Source organism: Astyanax mexicanus, chromosome 11, assembly GCF_023375975.1.
Source record: "Astyanax mexicanus isolate ESR-SI-001 chromosome 11, AstMex3_surface, whole genome shotgun sequence".
Classification (NCBI taxonomy): domain Eukaryota; kingdom Metazoa; phylum Chordata; class Actinopteri; order Characiformes; family Acestrorhamphidae; genus Astyanax; species Astyanax mexicanus.
Window position 1 is genome coordinate 38,015,001 of NC_064418.1, and position 19,299 is coordinate 38,034,299.

Consider the following 19,299-nt stretch of genomic DNA (forward strand, 5'->3'; position numbering starts at 1 on the left):
AAAAACAGTATCTTGGGTATTTCCAGTTTCTAAGTAAAGTTACAACCAAGAAGACGGTGCGTGCGCGCTCCCGAGAGGAGGTGCTTTTCCTACCAATGGAAAAACGCAGCCACCCACAACTAAATTATCGACTAATATAAAAAAAATCTCCGCTGTCGCACCCAAACAAACCTTCAGGAGTGTATTTGTTTGGCAGAACACCCAGCTACACGCCACAGCACAGTAATGCTGGTGCTAATATAACCCGCTGCTAAAAGGAGAAGTGATGGAGCGTATCAGGAACTTAATAACCCCCGAAGCAAACAACCCGCGGCACAGAGACCCAGCAGCTATGAAAACCAAGTGCTTTATCTCACTTTTATACTAATGTAAATGTTTTTCACCTGAGAGGCTGAATACCGGAAGTCACACAGCGCCCCAACTACGGTGTCTGTCTATGCTCACGTGGTATTTACGGTTAACAAGATATTCTGCCGGTTACGCTTGTCTACTTATTTTTCCATTTTACCAGACATCCCAAGTTGCAAAAATTATTTTCAGGGCGGTACTACCTAACAATATAAACACTTCTTAATCTAGACAAGTTTTAAATGTAAATTATTCTCTATATTAGTTGGGAAGTTAAACTTAAACTATTATTAGTTATCAACTTCTTCCTTGGTGCTTAATACTCTTTTTTTGTGTGTTGCAAACCTGATTTTTCAAATGTCTAATGAAGTTGAGAGTCATAAGGAAGAAAACATCAGAAATAATGAAAATATTTACTGTTAATATGGTGTTGTTAATTTCTGCTCTGACTATGACAATCTTAAGATCAAAAGAAAAAGTAGGCTAATATATATCAATTCTAGTACTGATATAGTAATGTATATATTTTAATAATTTATTTTGGTGAATGTATACAGTCAATGGCTCATTCAAATAACTGAATGATAAAACTGTCATGTGTGATGAACCTGTGTTACCTGTGGTTCTCCACTGGACGCATCAGTATTGCACAAGGCTTCAATAATATTTTTTTATTCTTCCACAATGTTGGAACAATATTTGTGTCTCAGTCTTTTGTAATTAATTAAACTTTGAAACAGTGTTGCTTTACCACCAGCAGCTGGAGCCAAAGAGCACAACTGGCCATGCTTTCACTGGGTTGGCGAATGGCACTCTTTCGAGATACCCCTCGCTGCAGAACCACAAGTCCAGGGGGTGGGGCTGGATCTCTTTCCCCTTACCACTTCAAACATTGTTGGCTGTCTAGAAATGCCGAATAGGCAGCAGTGGCTTCACACCAGGGGCGGATCTAGCTAGTGATGGGCAGATGAAGCCTCATTGTGTGCATGGCACATTTCCCAAACTGTATCGACACTGTGTTGAAACTGTGGTGCTGTATCAATTAATGGCGACATCTGCTGGACTGAGAAAGTCATTGCAAGCAACTGTGCGAGGAACTGCATCGGTCACGTGGTTTTCCTTAAAATTATATGCGGTCCGACACAGGGGCTCGCCTTCTTTGCTCGGTGCATGCGCCGAGGTTTCATCACTAGATCTAGCCATTTTGGGGCCCTAGGCACAATATAAACAAGGGGCCCTCATTCTTGAAACACACACATAAACCAAATAAGTAGAGATGGAACGATCGATCGGCAGTGTATCGGTATCGGCCGATTTCAGCCAAGTGAGAAAATCAGGAGACTTTTTTATTTTAATAAAAAAAGGAAACAGTAATTAAAAAAAAGAAAACAAGTTCTATATTGTGACCTGACTTGCAATAAGCAAACACCATAAAATAAGCAAGTCAGATAAAAATACACAGCAAAAAAATAGACAGTACAGTTTAATGTACAAAATAGCTTAAAAACAAAAAATGTGATCAAAAGGTTTTTTTGCTATATTAAAACATGACTTGTCATTATCTTTTCTTCATTGTCCTCTTTGTTAAAGTGCTAAGGATTCTGCATTAGATTTTTTTGTAAATAAAAATGAGAAACCATAATATTTGTTATAGTACTTTCATATGAATGTAGAAAATAAAGTGAGAACAGGATTTTAATTCTTCATCCACTCCACTCTGTGAGGAGTCACTGCAGACAATGCTTCAGAATTGCTGTGAAAAGACATTGATTAATCAGAGAGTGGAAAGGCATATATGACATCTTTATCTTAATCTCAAACTTATTTACACATTTTAGGATGGTCTCACCTTGTCTCTTGTTTGCTTGTTCTAGTGTTTTCCATGATGACCATGATGATGAAAAAGTCCATGATGATGATGACCTTGATGATGATGCCCATGATGATGCCCAGGAGGATGTCCATGAGGATGTCCATGAGGATGTCCATAAGCAGAGGGGTTATTAAAGGGAACAAAACCTCCTTGTGGATACCCTGCATAAGGCCCAGGAGCCATTGGTGGATAGTAGGCTCCTGGTGGTGGTGGAACTGGGTTGTAGACAGGTGCTCCCCAGGCCCCTGGCTGTTGTGGACAGTGAGGGTTCATAGTGGTTCTACCCTAAAATGCAAGATGTCATAGCATACTAATTAGATTTCACAATATAATAATTACACACAAGGAATTGCTACAGTGGTGCCATACTGTAATTAGATCAACAAATGCTGAGCAACATTTCTTGCTTCTTTTCACCTTTTTATCACTACATGTTGAGTGTATGGATTATTATGATGCATTAAAAATAGCATAAATTAAGAGCTTTGATCCTAAATTTGGATGGTTAAACTAAACAAAAAAACTAATAAATGACAACAAATTCTAAATTCTTAAAACCAGTGTGATGCAGCATCAAATAAACCAAAGCCCCTCTTTCTGCAAAAGTAAGACTGAGTAACACAACACTATTCCAACTAGTCAACAACAGAGGGCAATAAAGAGACATGAGAATGGTGCTGTACTCCAGTGGTTCTCAGACTTGCACATGTACCACCCATGATCAAACCAAAACGATTAAGTACCACCTACTGGGAACACTGTGTGCCGCCTACCCACTTTTGGGCCTATCCAATTTGTAATCTGATATTTGTTGATGCAAATTATTGATTATTGTTTTTTTTTTTTGTAAATGCAGTATGCCTACTGAGACATGTCAGAAAGCTTAAGACAAAGGAAAATAACAGGAGTGAAAGAATGTAGTGGACTACAGAGTCTATATGGCACCCCTTGAACCCCAGGCTCATAATTTTGCTATTATTACTAATACAGAAACGATTGTGAGTTGCACAAAGTTCAGTTAGGGCTTATGGTAATAGACATAACTGGTAATAGAAATATCCCTGTTCAAATACCTCCAGAACCGTATACAGCACCTTTAAACAATTATTATAACAGTGACTCTAAAAGCATTATTTCAGTAAGTAACTACTGGAAAATCTTTAATTTTATTTTGGGGGCTAAAATTGTTTTTTATCTCAGTTATAGTAATAGTTTATAATATATCATTTAAATTAGCCTAAGATTATGTTTACAGTGCCAAATTAATAACAAACAAATTTGTTATGATTAACCAGTATATGATGCAGCATCATATACTTTTCATGCCCTGTAGTACTTCATTGGTCTATCAAACTTCATACCGGCAAAAAGTGGAACCGACCAGAAGTATAACATTTTATAACGTGTACTCTTTTACTAAGAAATGTAGGTATACCAGCATTTGGTATGAATGAGAAATAGGCATATAAAAACAAAAGTCTGATAAAATTCATTACAATCCAGATATTTCTAATAATTTTGCATAACGTTAACATTTAAATACAAGACTTTAGTTATCATATATAATCCATTCTTACAGTAAAAGTAAACCAACATACCTTAAACAATGTGTTAAAAATTCAACAGTGCTCAGCAAACAACAGCTGCCTTTAGACATACAGTGAAAAGCAGACGTCTCTTATACTGAGTGCTTGGAATGACGTGGTTAGACAAGATTCCCCACGCCCACACCTGTTTACACCTAGCAACAGAGCCACTTTGTGTTTATACAGGAAGTAAGCCTTACTTTAGACACTCACTCTTTAACTATACCACCTTAGCATTTGTCTTGTTATTACTGTTTTATATGATTTTTATGTTCAAATGGTTGAGGACACACCTTCTTATCAATGTTTAGTTACTTTAAGTTACAAACACTGCTGCCACAGGTGTGCTAATACAAACATACACAACTAGTCTACTCCCTGTAGAATATAACAGAAACATTGCCAAAAGAATATTTCTCTCTGGAGCAGACAAATACTGTTTGTTTCATTTTTAATATCCTTGTTATCTAAAAAAACAAATAATGTGAAGGTGTGTCAATACTTCTGTCCATATAGAATACATATAATTAATACTAGTACATTGATGTATATTTGTAGTTATAATTAATGTATCAAGAACAGCTCCTAATATTGTGAACTTCACGTCTGTATCATCATATAGATTGTTGAAACACACCTGTAGTTCATTGTTAACACAAGATCCCGTGTTTTTACTCAGAGCAGTATGTTAACAATACCTTGGGTGTGTCCAGTTTTTCCAGTGCGCAGGCAGCAGCTGTCACGAGGATGGCTACGTCATAGAGAACAGGTTTGCATGGTAATGTATGTATCTGAATACTTCCTGTTCTAACTAAAATCCGACCAAATGAGAAGAACAGAAGAATGAGAAGTAAATAAGCATTTAATAGATTTGTTTATAAGCTTCAGATCCAGTTGGGATGCTTTGCGCATCTCAGCAGAGGAAACTGACCTACGCCAGCAGCTCATTTAAGGGAACAGCAATGTTATTTTATTATTTACAACACACCACAGTTCCAGACCAGCACGGCCATCAGTGCAGATAAATTCTTAAACTCTCGACACTATTTTAATGGCCTGTGCGTGAAAATAGACTGTTTACGGGGTATAAGATAGGAATGAGCCACGCGACACACCTTGCGCAGGGTGTACAATATGGCCGCAACAGTTACTGTGTGGACTTGTTTTGTTCCAAAAGCAGATCACCTGATTTGCTGTAATGAGGAACTGGTTAGGTACTCTAGCTGTTGTTGTAGAGTAACTGTTAATATTTCCCTCAGGGAAGCACTAAAAATGGTTAGGCTTGCGCACTTTAAATTTTGTTTATAAAAATAGTGTAGTGTTTATTTGAAATAATAATACTCCTGCATGATAAACAGCTTTACATACACAATTTCCTAATAATACTAACTTATATACAGCAAACATTAAAGTCTGATTAGCTCTTTTATGTTTTCATTTACAACATGAATATGTAAACGCCATCTGTATTAAAAATGTATCACACAGAGCTGTATGATTAGATCATAAAGGCTCTATTTATTTACCCACTAATTGTGGTTGTAAACACCCTGCTGATTTATTCGCTCTTTGATTATTTTTTTGATATGAAATTTCAGAAATCTCTGTAAAACACAATTCATTACCTTTTATTACCATGAGGGCTGGGTGCTGCTCTATTGTTTGTATTTTCTGTAATAGGAATCTGGCAGCTCAAAGGTTGGATCTTAAGTTTGGGGCCTAAAGCCTTGAAATCACAGATTTAATTCTAATGTCAAATTATATTAGAATATTCTCCTCAAACTAGTTTAAGTTTACTAGAAAATAATGATTTATGATTCATAATCCAAACAGGAACAGTACTGCTGATTTAATTTAGTATACTGTTCAGCCCAGTATGGTCTAATGTGCACTTTGTTTTTGAGGTAACTATACATTTATAACAACATTAACTATATCAAAATTAACATTATAATTCAGGTCAAAGTTATTTAAGGACCAGTACTTTTAGTACTTAGTACCACACTCATCTGTACTGCACTGCAAAACTATAATAATGGCAATTTTAGTTTCCAATAGAGTAAATTATACATAGTAGGTAATATTTACAAAAGTTTTGGTATACTTTTATTTAAGACAGAAAATAGGTTCATATACAAAACAACTCTTGAAAAAAAAAACCTACAAAATGTGATACAAAAGTTTTTTTATATGTTAAAACATTATTAAAAAGGTGCTAAGACTTCTGCTTTAGATTTACTTCTTGTAAATAAAAAAAGATTAACAGTATTATTTGTTACAGTAAAAGGAATTTAGAAAAAAAGTGACAACAAGGTTTTAATTCTTCATCCACTCTGCGGCGAGCCACTGCAGACAATGCTTCTGAATTGCTGTGAGAAGACATAGACTCATTAGACAGACATTAGACATAAGACGTTTATTGCATCTTTATTTCATACTTAATCACTACTTCTATACCTATATGTTTGATAGTTTTAGACATTTTAGGATGGCCTCACCTTGCTCTATTTTTGTCACCTCTAGCAGTGTTTGCCATGGTGACCATGATGGTGAAAAGGCCCATGGTGATGGTGACCATGATGGTGAAAAGGCCCATGATGATGATGATGACCATGATGGTGAAAAAGCCCATGATGATGGCCATGATAATGAGGCTGATTAAAGGGTACATAACCTGCTTGTGGATACCCTGCATAAGGCCCAGGAGCCACTGGTGGATAGCAGGCAGCTGGTGGTGGTGGAACTGGGTTGTAGCATGGTGCTGCCCAGGCCCCTGGCTGTTGTGGACAGTGAGGGTTCATGGTGATTCTATCCTAAAATACAAGATATCAGAACATACTTATTAAATTTTGTTTTATAATAAATACACACAATGAATTGCAACAGTGGTGCCATACTGTAACTAGATCCACACACAGAAAATGCTGAGCAACATTTTTTATTTCTCTTTATGAATTTAAAGTTCACTATTATGTTCTAGTCATCACTATATGTTAAGCATATAGATTATTTTGAGTTGCAGATGTAAGAGATTTGACCCTAAAGTTGAATGATTAAACTAAACAAACAAACAAACAGACAGACAGACAAGAACAACTTTAATTTTAAAAGGCAGTGTTTTAACATAGTGTAATGCAGCACCAAATAAACCAAAGCTTTTCTCTCTGTCTGCAACAGTTTCCCAATGCTACTGATACTATTCACGTGGAATATAAAATATTGAAGTAAAAAGTGCAGGAGTGAAACAGAATTTAAAATGATTTTAACTAAAAATCATTTACAGTATATCATTTATAATTTAAAAAAATCATCTAAAAAAATATTTGTAAAAGATTGCTTACTGGAAATTATATTCTGCTTCTCCTAAACCTGTTAATTATTGTGAAACACCAATACAGGCTGTAAGCAATTAGTGTAAAGGTTTGCCTTTTGCAAAATTCATTAAGTGGTTTTTCACTGTTCTCTGTTGGAATATTAATACTCTGAATACTTCTGTAAATGGGCAACAAACCAGTGGCTAAGTCCGAGTCCCACAACACTGTTCCAGCTAGGCAGCAACAGGGGGCAATAGAGAGACTTCAGTATGTTGAAAATCACGAGACATTAGGATGTTTCTTTACTGGTATTCTGTGTTCCACAGAAATAAGTCAGAATTGTTTTCTCCCTTATGCAAATGTTTGTAGTAGACGCGCATATAACTACTATACTTAGGAGTAGCAATTGTAGAATAAGCTTGCTCACACAAAAGTGTTAATTGTTGTTAATTTCAAATATTAAATAAAAATTTCTCTGTTCAAAAATCTCCAAACTGGTATAAAGCACCTTTAAACATCACAAGGCATTATTTCAATAAGTAGTGCCATTCATCACATGACTCCTAAATCTTTGATTTCTGTTTTTGATCTAATATTTGATTAATCTTAGTTACAAAAACACCAACACCACTTTTTAAACATCATTACTATCTTAAGTGCCAAAATAATAATAATAATAAAAAAGTTTGTTATCACTTACCAGTAAATGATGCAGCAACTTCATGCCCTGTAGGGTTCCTTTTTCTATTAAACTTCCTGTAGGCAAAAAAGTGGAACAGATCAGAAGTGTAAGTCTAACTACAATCTTTAATGTTTGTTCTCTTTAGTTAAGAAATTAAGAAAGAAATGAAGATAACATATTAACACACTGTCTCACAGTGTTTGGTATGAACAAGAAATAGCCATATAGAAACAGTAGTCTGATAAAATCCATGATTTTGCATAAATAACATTTAAATACAGAGGCTTAACTATATCACAGTACACTGTTTTACAGTAAATATCAGTTATCATATATAATTCATTATTACAGTAAAAGTAAATCTACATACCTCAAACAATGTGTCCAAAAACCCACCAGCCCTCAGAAAACAACAGCTGCTTTTAGAAACGCACTTGAGAGAGGACTTCTCTTTATACTGAGTGCTTGGAAAACAACTGCACCTGATTTACCACGCCTACACCGGTTTACACTGTGTGTCATAGAGGAAGTAAGTCATACTGTAGACAGTCAATGGTTAACTGTACCTTACTGTAATGGTTAACTGTACCTTAGCATTTTTCTATGTAATACTGTTTTATATGTTGAAACCTTTGGTTAATGGGTCATAGTATCATAAAACAAACACTCCCATACAGACACTATGAGTCCAAATGTTTGTGTACACCCCTTATAGTGAAGGCATTTAACTACATTTATTTGCACCCATTATTGACACAGATGAGCAAATACACACATATACACACACACACAGTTTTTGAGTCCCTGTAGTGTAGAAAAGTATAAAAAGGAAGAACAGGTATACTGATTTGTATGTACTGTACTGGACTACGATTAATGTATCAAGAACAGCGTATCCTAATCTGGTGGAGAAATTTTACTCATCATATAGATTGTTTAAATACACCTGTAGTTCATTGTTAACTAATGATCCCGTGTTTTTACCCAGAGAAGTATGTTAACAATCTCTTGGGTGTGTTCAGTTTTCCAGTGCGCAGGCAGCTGCTGTCACGAGGGTGGTTATGTCATAGAGAACAGGTTTACGTGGGAGTGTATATACCTAAATACTTCCTGTTTTAACTAAAAACACAGACAAAATGAGAAGTACAGAAGAATGAGAAGTAGATTAAGTAAATGTTAGATTTTGTTCTTCCCATTTAGTTGGGCCACTATAAGAACATTATACAAGCATGATTAAAAATAAAGTGCTATTTTAAAACTTAACCAGGCATTTTACTTTTAATATTACTTTGATTTCCTTATATAAGTGAGTGTAATCAGTACATGCTTAGCATTTTCTTGCCCAGCAAGATATTTCAATAATGCCTAACACCGATATTGTTGTTTGGAAAATTTCCACCCTTGAAAAGCTCTAGTGACTCACCAATCTATATATTCTGCCTACCTCAGTGGTCAGAGTTGGGCCTTGCCCTAACTTGACACATTTTTCTTTTCTTCTGTTTCACAGTTTCAGTATAATTCTAGATGCTAGATATGTAGTTTGACAGGTCTTTACCACAGCATCCTTAAATCCTTCTCATACACGATATATTTTACTGCTTAGATGCTGTTTAGATGATGTAACACTCACTGACATATTTATTAGTAATCCCCACCCTTTTGTCTCTTTGCGGGGGTTGAGTTAAAGAGGATAGCCCTCTGGTGTGTCTTAGTCATGTTTTAGTCCTTCCTCAGCTCTGATTTTGACAGCAGGATCACTTTTAGTTCAAGTACACAATTTAGGAGGAACACATCAGTGATATTCTGCTAGTGCAAATAATGCATTTATGCTCTAACTATGTATATTCCACCTATATGGAAAATCAGGTTGTCCAAACTAATTATTTTCACTGTGTCTTTCAATCAATAGATTCATTCTTCACAAAAGCAACAAATGTCTTATTAAATTTCAGGGGACAGAATGCTGGCACGTTAACAGACTAGAAAAAAACAAATGTCTACATGAAATTAACGCCAATTCCGAGACATTTTGAGCAATGAAAAAAAGTAAACAAAATATGACATGTTCTGTTTCTGTCAAAAGTATGAGCTCAATTTAACCCGTTTTAAAGCATGTTGAATTGCAGTGTATAGTATAATTGAATAATTCATTAAATAGCTTCTTACAACTATCTATTTTTTATGAGTGCACACAAGCAGTATCATGTTTCAGGTGTGCAGTTACTGACTAAATCACATCTGTGCTGTGTGCCAGTTTTCTTCTTTTTCTGTCTAGTTGTTGTATGGGTATGTCAACTGCAGCACCTTAGTGTATATATACCTAATTAAATGGGGCAGAATTTTAATATGCTTGAGTTAAAAGTGACCTTTTCAGTAGAAATGCTTTTACCTATGAGGAATTGAGAAAATGTTGTGATATGACCACCATCAGCATTTCTATGTTTAAAGGTGAGAGAGAGAAAGAGAGAGAGACACTACAGCAGAAAACTGATTCTCGTAAGATTTATTAGCCTATAGTCGCTACTAAAATGTGTAAACAGAGCAACTTCTTTTGTTTTTGCTGTATGCAAGCCCAAGCCATGACACATAAAACAAGCCATGATACATAATTTGCATAACTTCTGCTGTTGTACAGAATTGTCCTGTCACATTGTCTTTTGTGCATATTGCACTTTGCACTTATCCACCCATTCTAGTGTAGTCACATTTTACTGATTGTGCAATTTAGTGTTTCTATTTGTATTTTAGTGAGTATCTCTGTACATTATTGCTTTTCACTGAAAGCATGTTTTATAAAGCAAATTTAAAATTTCTGTTGATCCAGAGTTTTATATATATATCAAATGAAAAATAAATATCATATTATATATTGTTTTGGGGATAGTCTTCACCACCCTCATCAATCACTGTTTTAAGCCTGTTTAATGTTTTGGAATGTTTAATGTTTTTGGAAATTCCCCAATTAATTAATTCCAACAAAAAGAACACATATACATAACATATAACATATATTTTTCTACTTTTACATATGCTTTATTGAGACTTGTATTTCTTAATTTATAAAGGCACTTAACATGAAATACTTTACAATAGTAAAAAATATATATATGATTTTGTCCAAAAGAAGTAAGTGATTCTTAGCTTCAACATATTGCTATTTTGCTACTCCATTAACAACACTGAACATGATGCTAGTCTGTTTTTTTCCACAGAAATATGAACCATAGCTTACCATAATGACCACTTAAGTAAGAGGAAAAAAATAGACAGAGCAAGTAGACAAGGAGCAGAGAAATAGAAAAAAGTGAACATTAATTTGAGCTGTGGGGTTACTAGCTTTGGTCAGACTATACGTGGTGCGAAGATTATACCTATTTTTAAAAGATCATAATTTCTGTCATGTTTCTTTGGTCAAAAAAAGGACATTAATGCAGTTTTTACAGGACAAACCCAGGGCTTAACTATATGTATTATTTGCCGTTATGAATGACTTTTTAACAGTGTTCCGCAAAGTCATTATGTTTGTTTCATGTTTGAATACACTTTTTTAACTTGACATTACTTACATTACATTAATTACAAACTCAATTTACAGTGTAATATATATATTTGCATTAATACAGTTTAAAGACTTGGCTTTCAGTGGTATTAATAGTTAGAATCAGTTGGTCAGTTTAAGCATTTGTGAAATTTCTTCTGCACTCTCTAATCAGAGTCACTGCTGCTGCTGCTACTGCTGCTGCTGCTGCTTCCAGAATGCTGTGGGAAGAATACAAATGGTCAAACAATGGTAAAAATGTTGGTTTAAAAGTTAATGCTTTGTATTATTTTAGTGCAGGTGTGCATGTTCTTTATTGACTTTTTTTATCAGAAAGCTCTCACCTTTCCCTTTCCATGTTTCTTCTTATGTTTCTTCATATGTTTTTTCCCATGTTTTTTATGACAGTGTCCATGTTCATGACCGTGTCCATGCTTGTGCCCGTGGCAGTGCCCTTGACCAGGTCCACCACACTGCCCCTGACCACATCCCTGGCCCCCTGGGTAAGGCCCAGGACCCATGGGTCCTGGTGGATAGACTGGACCTCCGACCCCGCATCCTGGTTGGCCTGGCAGTGGGGGTGGCATTACACACCCTGGCTGGCCTGGCTGTAGGGGTGGTGGCATTACACACCCTGGCTGGCCTGGCTGTAGGGGTAGTGGCATTACACCCCCTGGCTGGCCTGGCTGTAAAGGTGGTGGTTGGTATGGCAAATTTCCATAAGGAGCATTTGGATTAGGATACGGTTGTCCAGGTGCCGCATATGGTGCAGGCTGTCCATAGGGCCCTGGCTGCTGTGGATAGTTGGGGTTCATACTGGAGCCTGTGTGAGTCCCTGCAGCAAATACACAATATATCCACATCATCAATATCACACATATTTAATATTATAAGATATAAGTATATTATAGAACAAAACAGCATTGTGATATCCTTTTTTATTTTATTCATAACCTTTAACCAAATATGCAGCATAATTACCATATATGCTGTTAAAGGTGATAGATGCGATTTGTGTTGGACTGTGTTAATTCAACACTCTACATGTTAACTTGTAAACACTCACTATACAGGACTAATTCCTTTAGTCATAATTATACTGAGAGTACTTATGGTCCTTCTGTTTGTTATACATGTCAGCATGTAAATGACTTAAATAAAAAAATCCAGAAAAACATTGTGAATTAGATCATGAATTGCTATGTCAAGCAATGCATTAGGAATGCCCACACCTGTATAAAATCTACTGTACGAAGAACGTTACCGGGAAAGTAGAAAAATGTGATTAGTGAATTTTACTACCTTAGAACACTGTTGTTTTTTCATGACTACAATATTTTTTAAATTGTGTATCATAGAAGCTCAAAACTCAATAAATAAATATGCGTTCTGGTGTCATTTATTTGTGCACATCAATTTTATATTTAATCAATTTTGGTTGAACATTATGGTTTCATATGTACTACAAGTATAAAACGTACAATAAATATGTATATTCTTACAGATTGTATTATGTTTGTGCAGTAAGAAAAAAAGGACAGTCGATGCCTATTAGGTAATGTTAATAAAGGTTGTTTACCGGTTGGTTTTCCAATATGAAAATGTAATGCAATCAAAAAAGTAACATGTATTTAATGTTCTTTGCCATCATAATTTGATGCAAACAGTAAATGTTTATTCAGTTATGTGTTGCGCTTCATATATCCTCTGGTATGAGGTAAGCCTAAGCTAAGCTGATTAGCTTTGGATAACAGTGACTAAATTTTAAAGGCACGTTTAACTGTTTTAGTCTAACGTAATATTGTTTCATGTGCCCATTGTTCTTTTGTTTTTTGTTTTTGTGAGTTCATCCTCACAGTGAACTAATTTTAACTTCTCAAGAACATTCAACCCAAGAACTCAAGTCTGGTCTTCACTTTCTTGGTATTGAGAAACACCCATTGTTATATATAAATACATAGCCGATGGGACGTAGGACCGTGCCTATAAAGGCTAAAACATAAGAAATGCTGCCTATGCAGACAGGATTCTGAGGCAGTGAAGGGCACTCAGTCATGTCTGAATCAAAGTCTGGCCTTCTATTTTATTGGATAAAAATGTTAATAGATAATAACAACAAAGCAAAATGCTCATATCTAGCACTGAGCTGTTCACACCTTGGTAAGTCAGGACATCTTTTTTTTTTTTTGCTACATACCCCTTTATCATTACACTTCCTTTTTAGTGAGATAGTGTGGGCGATAAGGCATTAAGTAAGAAGTTCTTCAGCAAATATGCAGGTCATTTTATATCTTTATTTAACAAAGTACAATATACAATATATTGCCAGATACATTTTTGATGTGTTGCATCGTTACTATTCAAGTCTGGGTCCCAAGTCCCTAGTACTTTGTACATGTCAGGATGGAGATGATTGACCATGGAATCCCATTTCATGAAGTTCCTAAACACTGTTCTTAATCTAATCTGAAGGTCACATGATATTTGTAGGTCCATAGTGATTGACTGCTGACCATACTCTGTTATTTTATGCTGTTGTTTCCAGTTACTATCACTGACAGTTGACTGTGGAATATTTAATAGTAAGGAAATTTTACTTCTGCATCCTATCACGGTACCACGCTGGAATTCACTGAGCTCCTGAGAGCGACCCATTCTTTCACTGATGTTTATAGAAGCAGTCTGCAGGCCTAGGTGCTGCGGCCATAGAAGTGATTAGAACCTAAGTTAATCTACTTTTGGCAATAACTAGTGTACATACAAAAAGGATTGACAATATAACAGCATTATATCAGATCATAAGTGGAACACAGTTTAAGAGTATAAATTGTATAGTATTGTAGAGTTCTTTGAATGAAATAAGGAGGGTTTAAGTTAATAATTCTTTATTATTTATATATATATAGGATTCTGCTAAATATAAAAGCCAATTCACAATAAAGTTTGAATAGTTTAAAAATAGTTAAAAATATATATATATTTTCTGAGCATGGTTAAAATTACAAGATTTTTTTCTTCTAAAAAATGCAAGCTTATTTATATTTACTGATTTCTGTTTTAAAGATGGTATATGGATACCTAGCGGTCCTATAGGTAGAAGTAGCAGTAGAGTGTAGGCAGAATGATAAGGCATATTTTTTGCTTTTCTCTTGCTTGTTTTAGTATTTACATATCATATCACTAAAACATGGATTGGTGCATGTGTGCTATAGAGATAAAAGTCAAATAAGTTGAGATATGAGCCAAATAAGTTGATAGGTAGTTATTTAAACATATAGTGGTTCCATTTGTTTAGGCTTAATATTTGATCAGAAATCTTAGTTTTAGTTTAATTTTATCTGTATCCAGTCGAGGACAACAGTGTAGCTGCTACCAAGCTAAATGAGCTACATTGAATAACTGTCTGTGTCCGAATTCTAAGAAATGTTGCATATTCAGACTGGATTCTGAGGAATGCGCACAGTCACGTCCCCAGCCTTCTGTTTATTTAAATGCTACTATTTAATTACAGCACTAATAAATGCTTATATCCAGCAGTAAACGCTGTCCATACTACGGCAGTGTCAGGAGAAAATCTGTATGTTTCCTTTAGATTTGGCTACAGAGACCTTTATCTAATGTTACACTCTGCTTTCTATGTGGGATAAGCTAAGTTAGCTAGTGTAGGCAGCAAGGCATCAAGTCAGCATGTCACGCGTTTCAGACATTATTATTATATTATTATCATTATTATTATATATTATTATATAGACGCTATTACTTCAGAGCTCCCCTTTGCTCCAGGTAAAAAAAGAAGGATGGCGTAGTTGGATGACACAGTTATGTAAGCGTAAAAGCAACATTAAGAAACCCAGGTCTAAACAGACCTTTATATATTTACATTTGTTTATGATAAAATAGAGCCAAAATAGAATAAAAAAAACTCAACAAAACTCACTTACTTGTTAACTACAGTCTCTCCAAAGGTCTAGATGTAGATCAGGAAACAGGAGGAAGTTCCTGCAGGCTGTGAGTCTATTCAGCCAGTATATGGGAGGCGCCTCACATGGACTCTGCTCTGCTAAGAGCTGGAGTTGTGTGTGTGTGTGGGCGTGGCACAGTTCACAGTTAAAGAGATAGGATTAAATATTAAAAGGTAAATGTTTAATATTAGTAAAAAACTGTTTAGACTAAGAACAAATACTTGTGACATTCATGCAGATTTTATGAGTCTGTATTTAGCACACATGCACCAATCCATGTTTTAGTGATCTGATATGTAAAGACTAAAAAATATAAAAAAAATATGCCTTATCATTCTGCCTACAGTCTACTGCTACTTCTACCTATAGAACCCCTAGGTGTCCAAAGACCATCTTTTAAACAAAGATCAGTAAAGCTAAACTAAAGCTTGCATATTTTAGAACAAAACATATTGTTAGAAGAAGAGAAAAAAACTTTATTGTGAATTTACTTTCATATTTAGCAGAATTCTATATACACACATAATACCCTGAATTCTTTGTTTTTTTAAAAGGATCTTAAATTATGTAAACACTTTATCAAATGTTCACATTAATGAAATGTATCTTTATTAAAAAAAAAAACATTTGCAGTGGACATTGTGTGTTCTTTTATGAATGTTTTAAAATGTCCTGAAGCCTACAAGGGGGTCCCACAGTTAAAAAGGTTGAGAAACCCTGGAATAAAATGGAATATTTCCAGCCAAGCAAGACAAGATAAGACAACCATATTCACCATTTAATTGTATCTTTTATTTGCAGTTGCATTTTTAACATGTATTCATTTATTTATGTTATTCATTTTGTATATTAACAATTTAAAATGTTGTGAAACTGTTAAAGTTGAGAAAAGACTCAAGACATAAATTAAAAAACATATGCATTATGCATCTCGCCATACATGTAAATTCATTACAAAATCAATATATAGTATGTAAATTTGTTTCACTCCACAATATGTGCTTTTTGATGAAGTGTATGTATTGTAAACCAGTTGCCCACGATTAAACAAAAGCATTAATAACATTTGGGTTTAAAAGTTGCAGTGCAGTTTATTAGAAGCCTGCACAAGGAGTAATGTGTTCTTGCACTGCCTAATCAGAGTCGCTTCCAGAATGCTGTGGGAAGAAAAAAACTCGTTACCCAATGGTCAAACTTTTTAAAAGCAATTTTTTGTGCAGATGTAAATGTTGTTTATTCGATTTTATAACAGAATGTTCTCACCTTTCCATGTTTCTTTCCATGTTTGGAAGGTCCGTGCCCATGACCATGCCCATGACCGTGCCCATGCCCATGTCCATGACCGTGCCCATGACCATGCCCGTGCCCATGTCCATGCTTGTGCCCATGCCCTTGGCCCTGCCCACAACACTGCCCCTGACCACATCCTTGACCCCCGGGGAACTGTCCAGGACCTCCCATTCCATACCCTGGCTGGCCTGGCTGTGGGGGTGGTGGCTGGTATGGCATGTATCCATGAGGAGCGTTTGGATTAGGATATGGTTGTCCAGGCTGCCCATAGGGCCCTGGCTGTCCATAGGGCCCTGGCTGCCCATGGGGCCCTGGCTGCCCAATGGTACCTGGCTGCCCATAGGGCCCTGGCTGCCCATAGGGCCCTGGCTGCCCAATGGAACCTGGCTGTCCATAGGGCCCTGGCTGCCCAATGGAACCTGGCTGTCCATAGGGCCCTGGCTGCCCAATAGGACCTGGCTGTCCATAGGGCCCTGGCTGCTGTGGATAGTTGGGGTTCATTCTGGGCTCAGTGCAATTCCCTGAATCAAATACACAATATCATGTTAAAATCGTATTAAATATTTTCATAGCAAAAACACATTATACTAATATAATGAAAACATAAGACAATATATTTAGGTATATTTTCCGATTATGGACCAAACCTACTGGGCATTCAGCCAAGGCCCCAGACCATGAAAAACCTCAAGCCCTTATTGCTAGATTTATTTTAGTACCACCTAGCTGAGTTAGGAGGAAGGCCTATGATTTATTAATCTGTTCCTGGTTTTGGATTCAACCTATTTATTTTATTCTGCATCATAACATTGTATCAAAATCACCACATAATTATCATATATGCTATTTAGATGCTAGGAAAGTAAGAATTGTGATAATTGAGTTATAAGTAACAGAACTGATTTATATAGACAAAAAATACACTGAGAATAAGTATATTAATGTTCTTTAGGCATGTCATTTAAAAGCTTTAAATTACAAATGCCAGAACTACATTGTAAACTAGATTAACTAGGAGTTAAGAGTGTACCATATGGTATTATATGCAATAATATTGCTATATTAAAAAAAAAAAAAAAAAAATCCATATAATGATAATAGTGATATTCTGTCTTCAAAGCAGTCTGTTTTGTATTTGTTTTGAAGTTTATATGTATGTACTTAACTATATGCACTTTAGTATTGTGGTAGATTTTTATGTTTTATTACTTTTTGTTACATTGATAAGCTGATGTTGTTTACAAAATATAAAAATTTGAAATGTTATACTACATTAATATTTATTCTGTTGACATTTGTTAAGATGTATTAAAGTTCGGATTTGCTTTGGTCCATATGCCCCCCCTAAAAATTGTCAAATATACTGCTGTTTTTCAACAAAATAATGAAAGTTCAGATTTAATTGTATTACATGAAATTTAAAATAAACAGAGTGGCTAGAGTTATATGATTGTTCAAGCTCTAATTACACAACGCTCCATTGCTTGAGACCAAACAGAACAGGGTGAGTTGTTTTACTACCTATCAGAATATATTCAGCTGTTAGACACACATGTGAAAATGACACTGACTCAAAAGATAAATGAGTGCAATTGACCCTGTCAGGATTTTACAAAGTGCTGTGTTTGATTGATTGGAGTAATCTATCTGATTGAGGAATCACCGTACAAAGAAAATTTTTGTGTATTTTTTGCAGTGCAGATCATCAATCAATCAACTCAACAATTTCACTGAATAGACACTCAGGTGTAAGCATACCTTTCATAGTTAGATCTGTTAATCTGTTTAAATAATCAATACAGAATATAGTCACTTACTTGTAAACTACAGTATCCCAAACTGTGAGGTGTGTAAATGAAGAGGATCCAGTAAAAAAAAAACAGAAGTCCCTGCAGGCTTTGTGTGTTTGCCAGTATGGGTGACGCCTCATCTGAACAATGCTACCCTACCAATAGGAGTTCTGTGTGTGGGTGTGTTACAAGTTAAGAGTTCAAGATCCTGTTAAATAGAGGTAAATTTGTGTTTGTTTTCTTAAATGCATATTTCATATTAACAAGATCTGTTTAGTCCAATAATAAGTATTAGTGGCTTTTTTATATTTTGTCAAATTTATATTGCTTGTTTCAATATTGTTCATATTATTGAAAATGATTTGAAACTTTAGTTTTGCCAAAAATATTAGCAAAAGATCAAGGGATTAATTAACGTACACTGACATGCCAAAAATGATGGAACAGTAGTATGTAAAATGAACAAGAAATACCACCTCAGAGGGTGCTTTGGGAATGCTCACACCTGTATAAATTATGAGGTATCTTGTGAGTGTGGTTTAACAATAGCCAAAACTCTTATAACAGACAACATACACCTTTAAATCCAGAAACTGGAATTTGTAGAGTTTAAAGATGTTTCATTCAATCGTCCTTTTTAAAATTATTGTATGATTTAACAACAATAAAAAAGAAAGAATTTTGAAAGAATGTTAGATATGTTTTTATTAAAAGCACAGTACTAGTATTCCTTACATGATATATAAGGATCACACCACTAAGTGTAGGTAATTCTATGGTTTACCTGTTGGTTAAAACCTTCTGAGTTGTAAAAGAAACAGTGCTTATCAAAAGCACATCAAAGTTTGTCTTTGCAAAGTATTAAACTTTGCTCGGGGTAAATCCAATATTTACCACTGTGATCACAGGATTAAAA

General features: G+C 35.2%; 1 protein-coding gene and 1 long non-coding RNA gene across 7 annotated transcripts; both read right to left on the minus strand.

Annotated features, from left to right (window-relative positions):
- Nucleotides 1-1,818: 1,818 nt before the first annotated feature.
- LOC125804930 (uncharacterized) lies at nt 1,819-3,928 on the minus strand. The gene is made up of 3 exons (XR_007441151.1): nt 3,820-3,928; nt 2,198-2,506; nt 1,819-2,101 (listed from the first exon to the last, which is right to left on the minus strand). It is a non-coding gene; the product is annotated as an uncharacterized LOC125804930 (long non-coding RNA).
- Nucleotides 3,929-10,291: 6,363 nt separating this feature from the next.
- LOC103022413 (uncharacterized) lies at nt 10,292-18,528 on the minus strand. Of its 6 annotated transcripts, none has more exons than XM_049484826.1 (4): nt 18,411-18,528; nt 17,013-17,114; nt 16,567-16,976; nt 10,292-11,562 (listed from the first exon to the last, which is right to left on the minus strand). In XM_049484826.1, exons 2-4 carry the CDS (start codon nt 17,092-17,094, stop codon nt 11,509-11,511), a joined length of 546 nt encoding a protein of 181 aa, XP_049340783.1. In that variant the 5' UTR covers nt 17,095-17,114; nt 18,411-18,528; the 3' UTR covers nt 10,292-11,508. The 6 variants fall into 6 exon arrangements, with proteins under 6 accessions (XP_049340783.1, XP_049340782.1, XP_007260033.3 ...); XM_049484827.1 differs by lacking the exon at nt 10,292-11,562 and adding an exon at nt 16,074-16,460; XM_049484825.1 differs by having other exon boundaries at nt 16,567-17,114.
- Nucleotides 18,529-19,299: the final 771 nt, after the last annotated feature.

Coding starts and splice junctions, on each gene's coding strand:
- LOC103022413 (XM_049484825.1), bottom strand. CDS start 17,060: ATGGACAGCCAGGTCCTATTGGGCAGCCAGGGCCCTATGGACAGCCAG. Junction 11,563..16,566: donor ATGGAAAGAAACATGGAAAG/GTGAGAACATTC, acceptor TTCTTCCCACAG/CATTCTGGAAGCAGCAGCAG.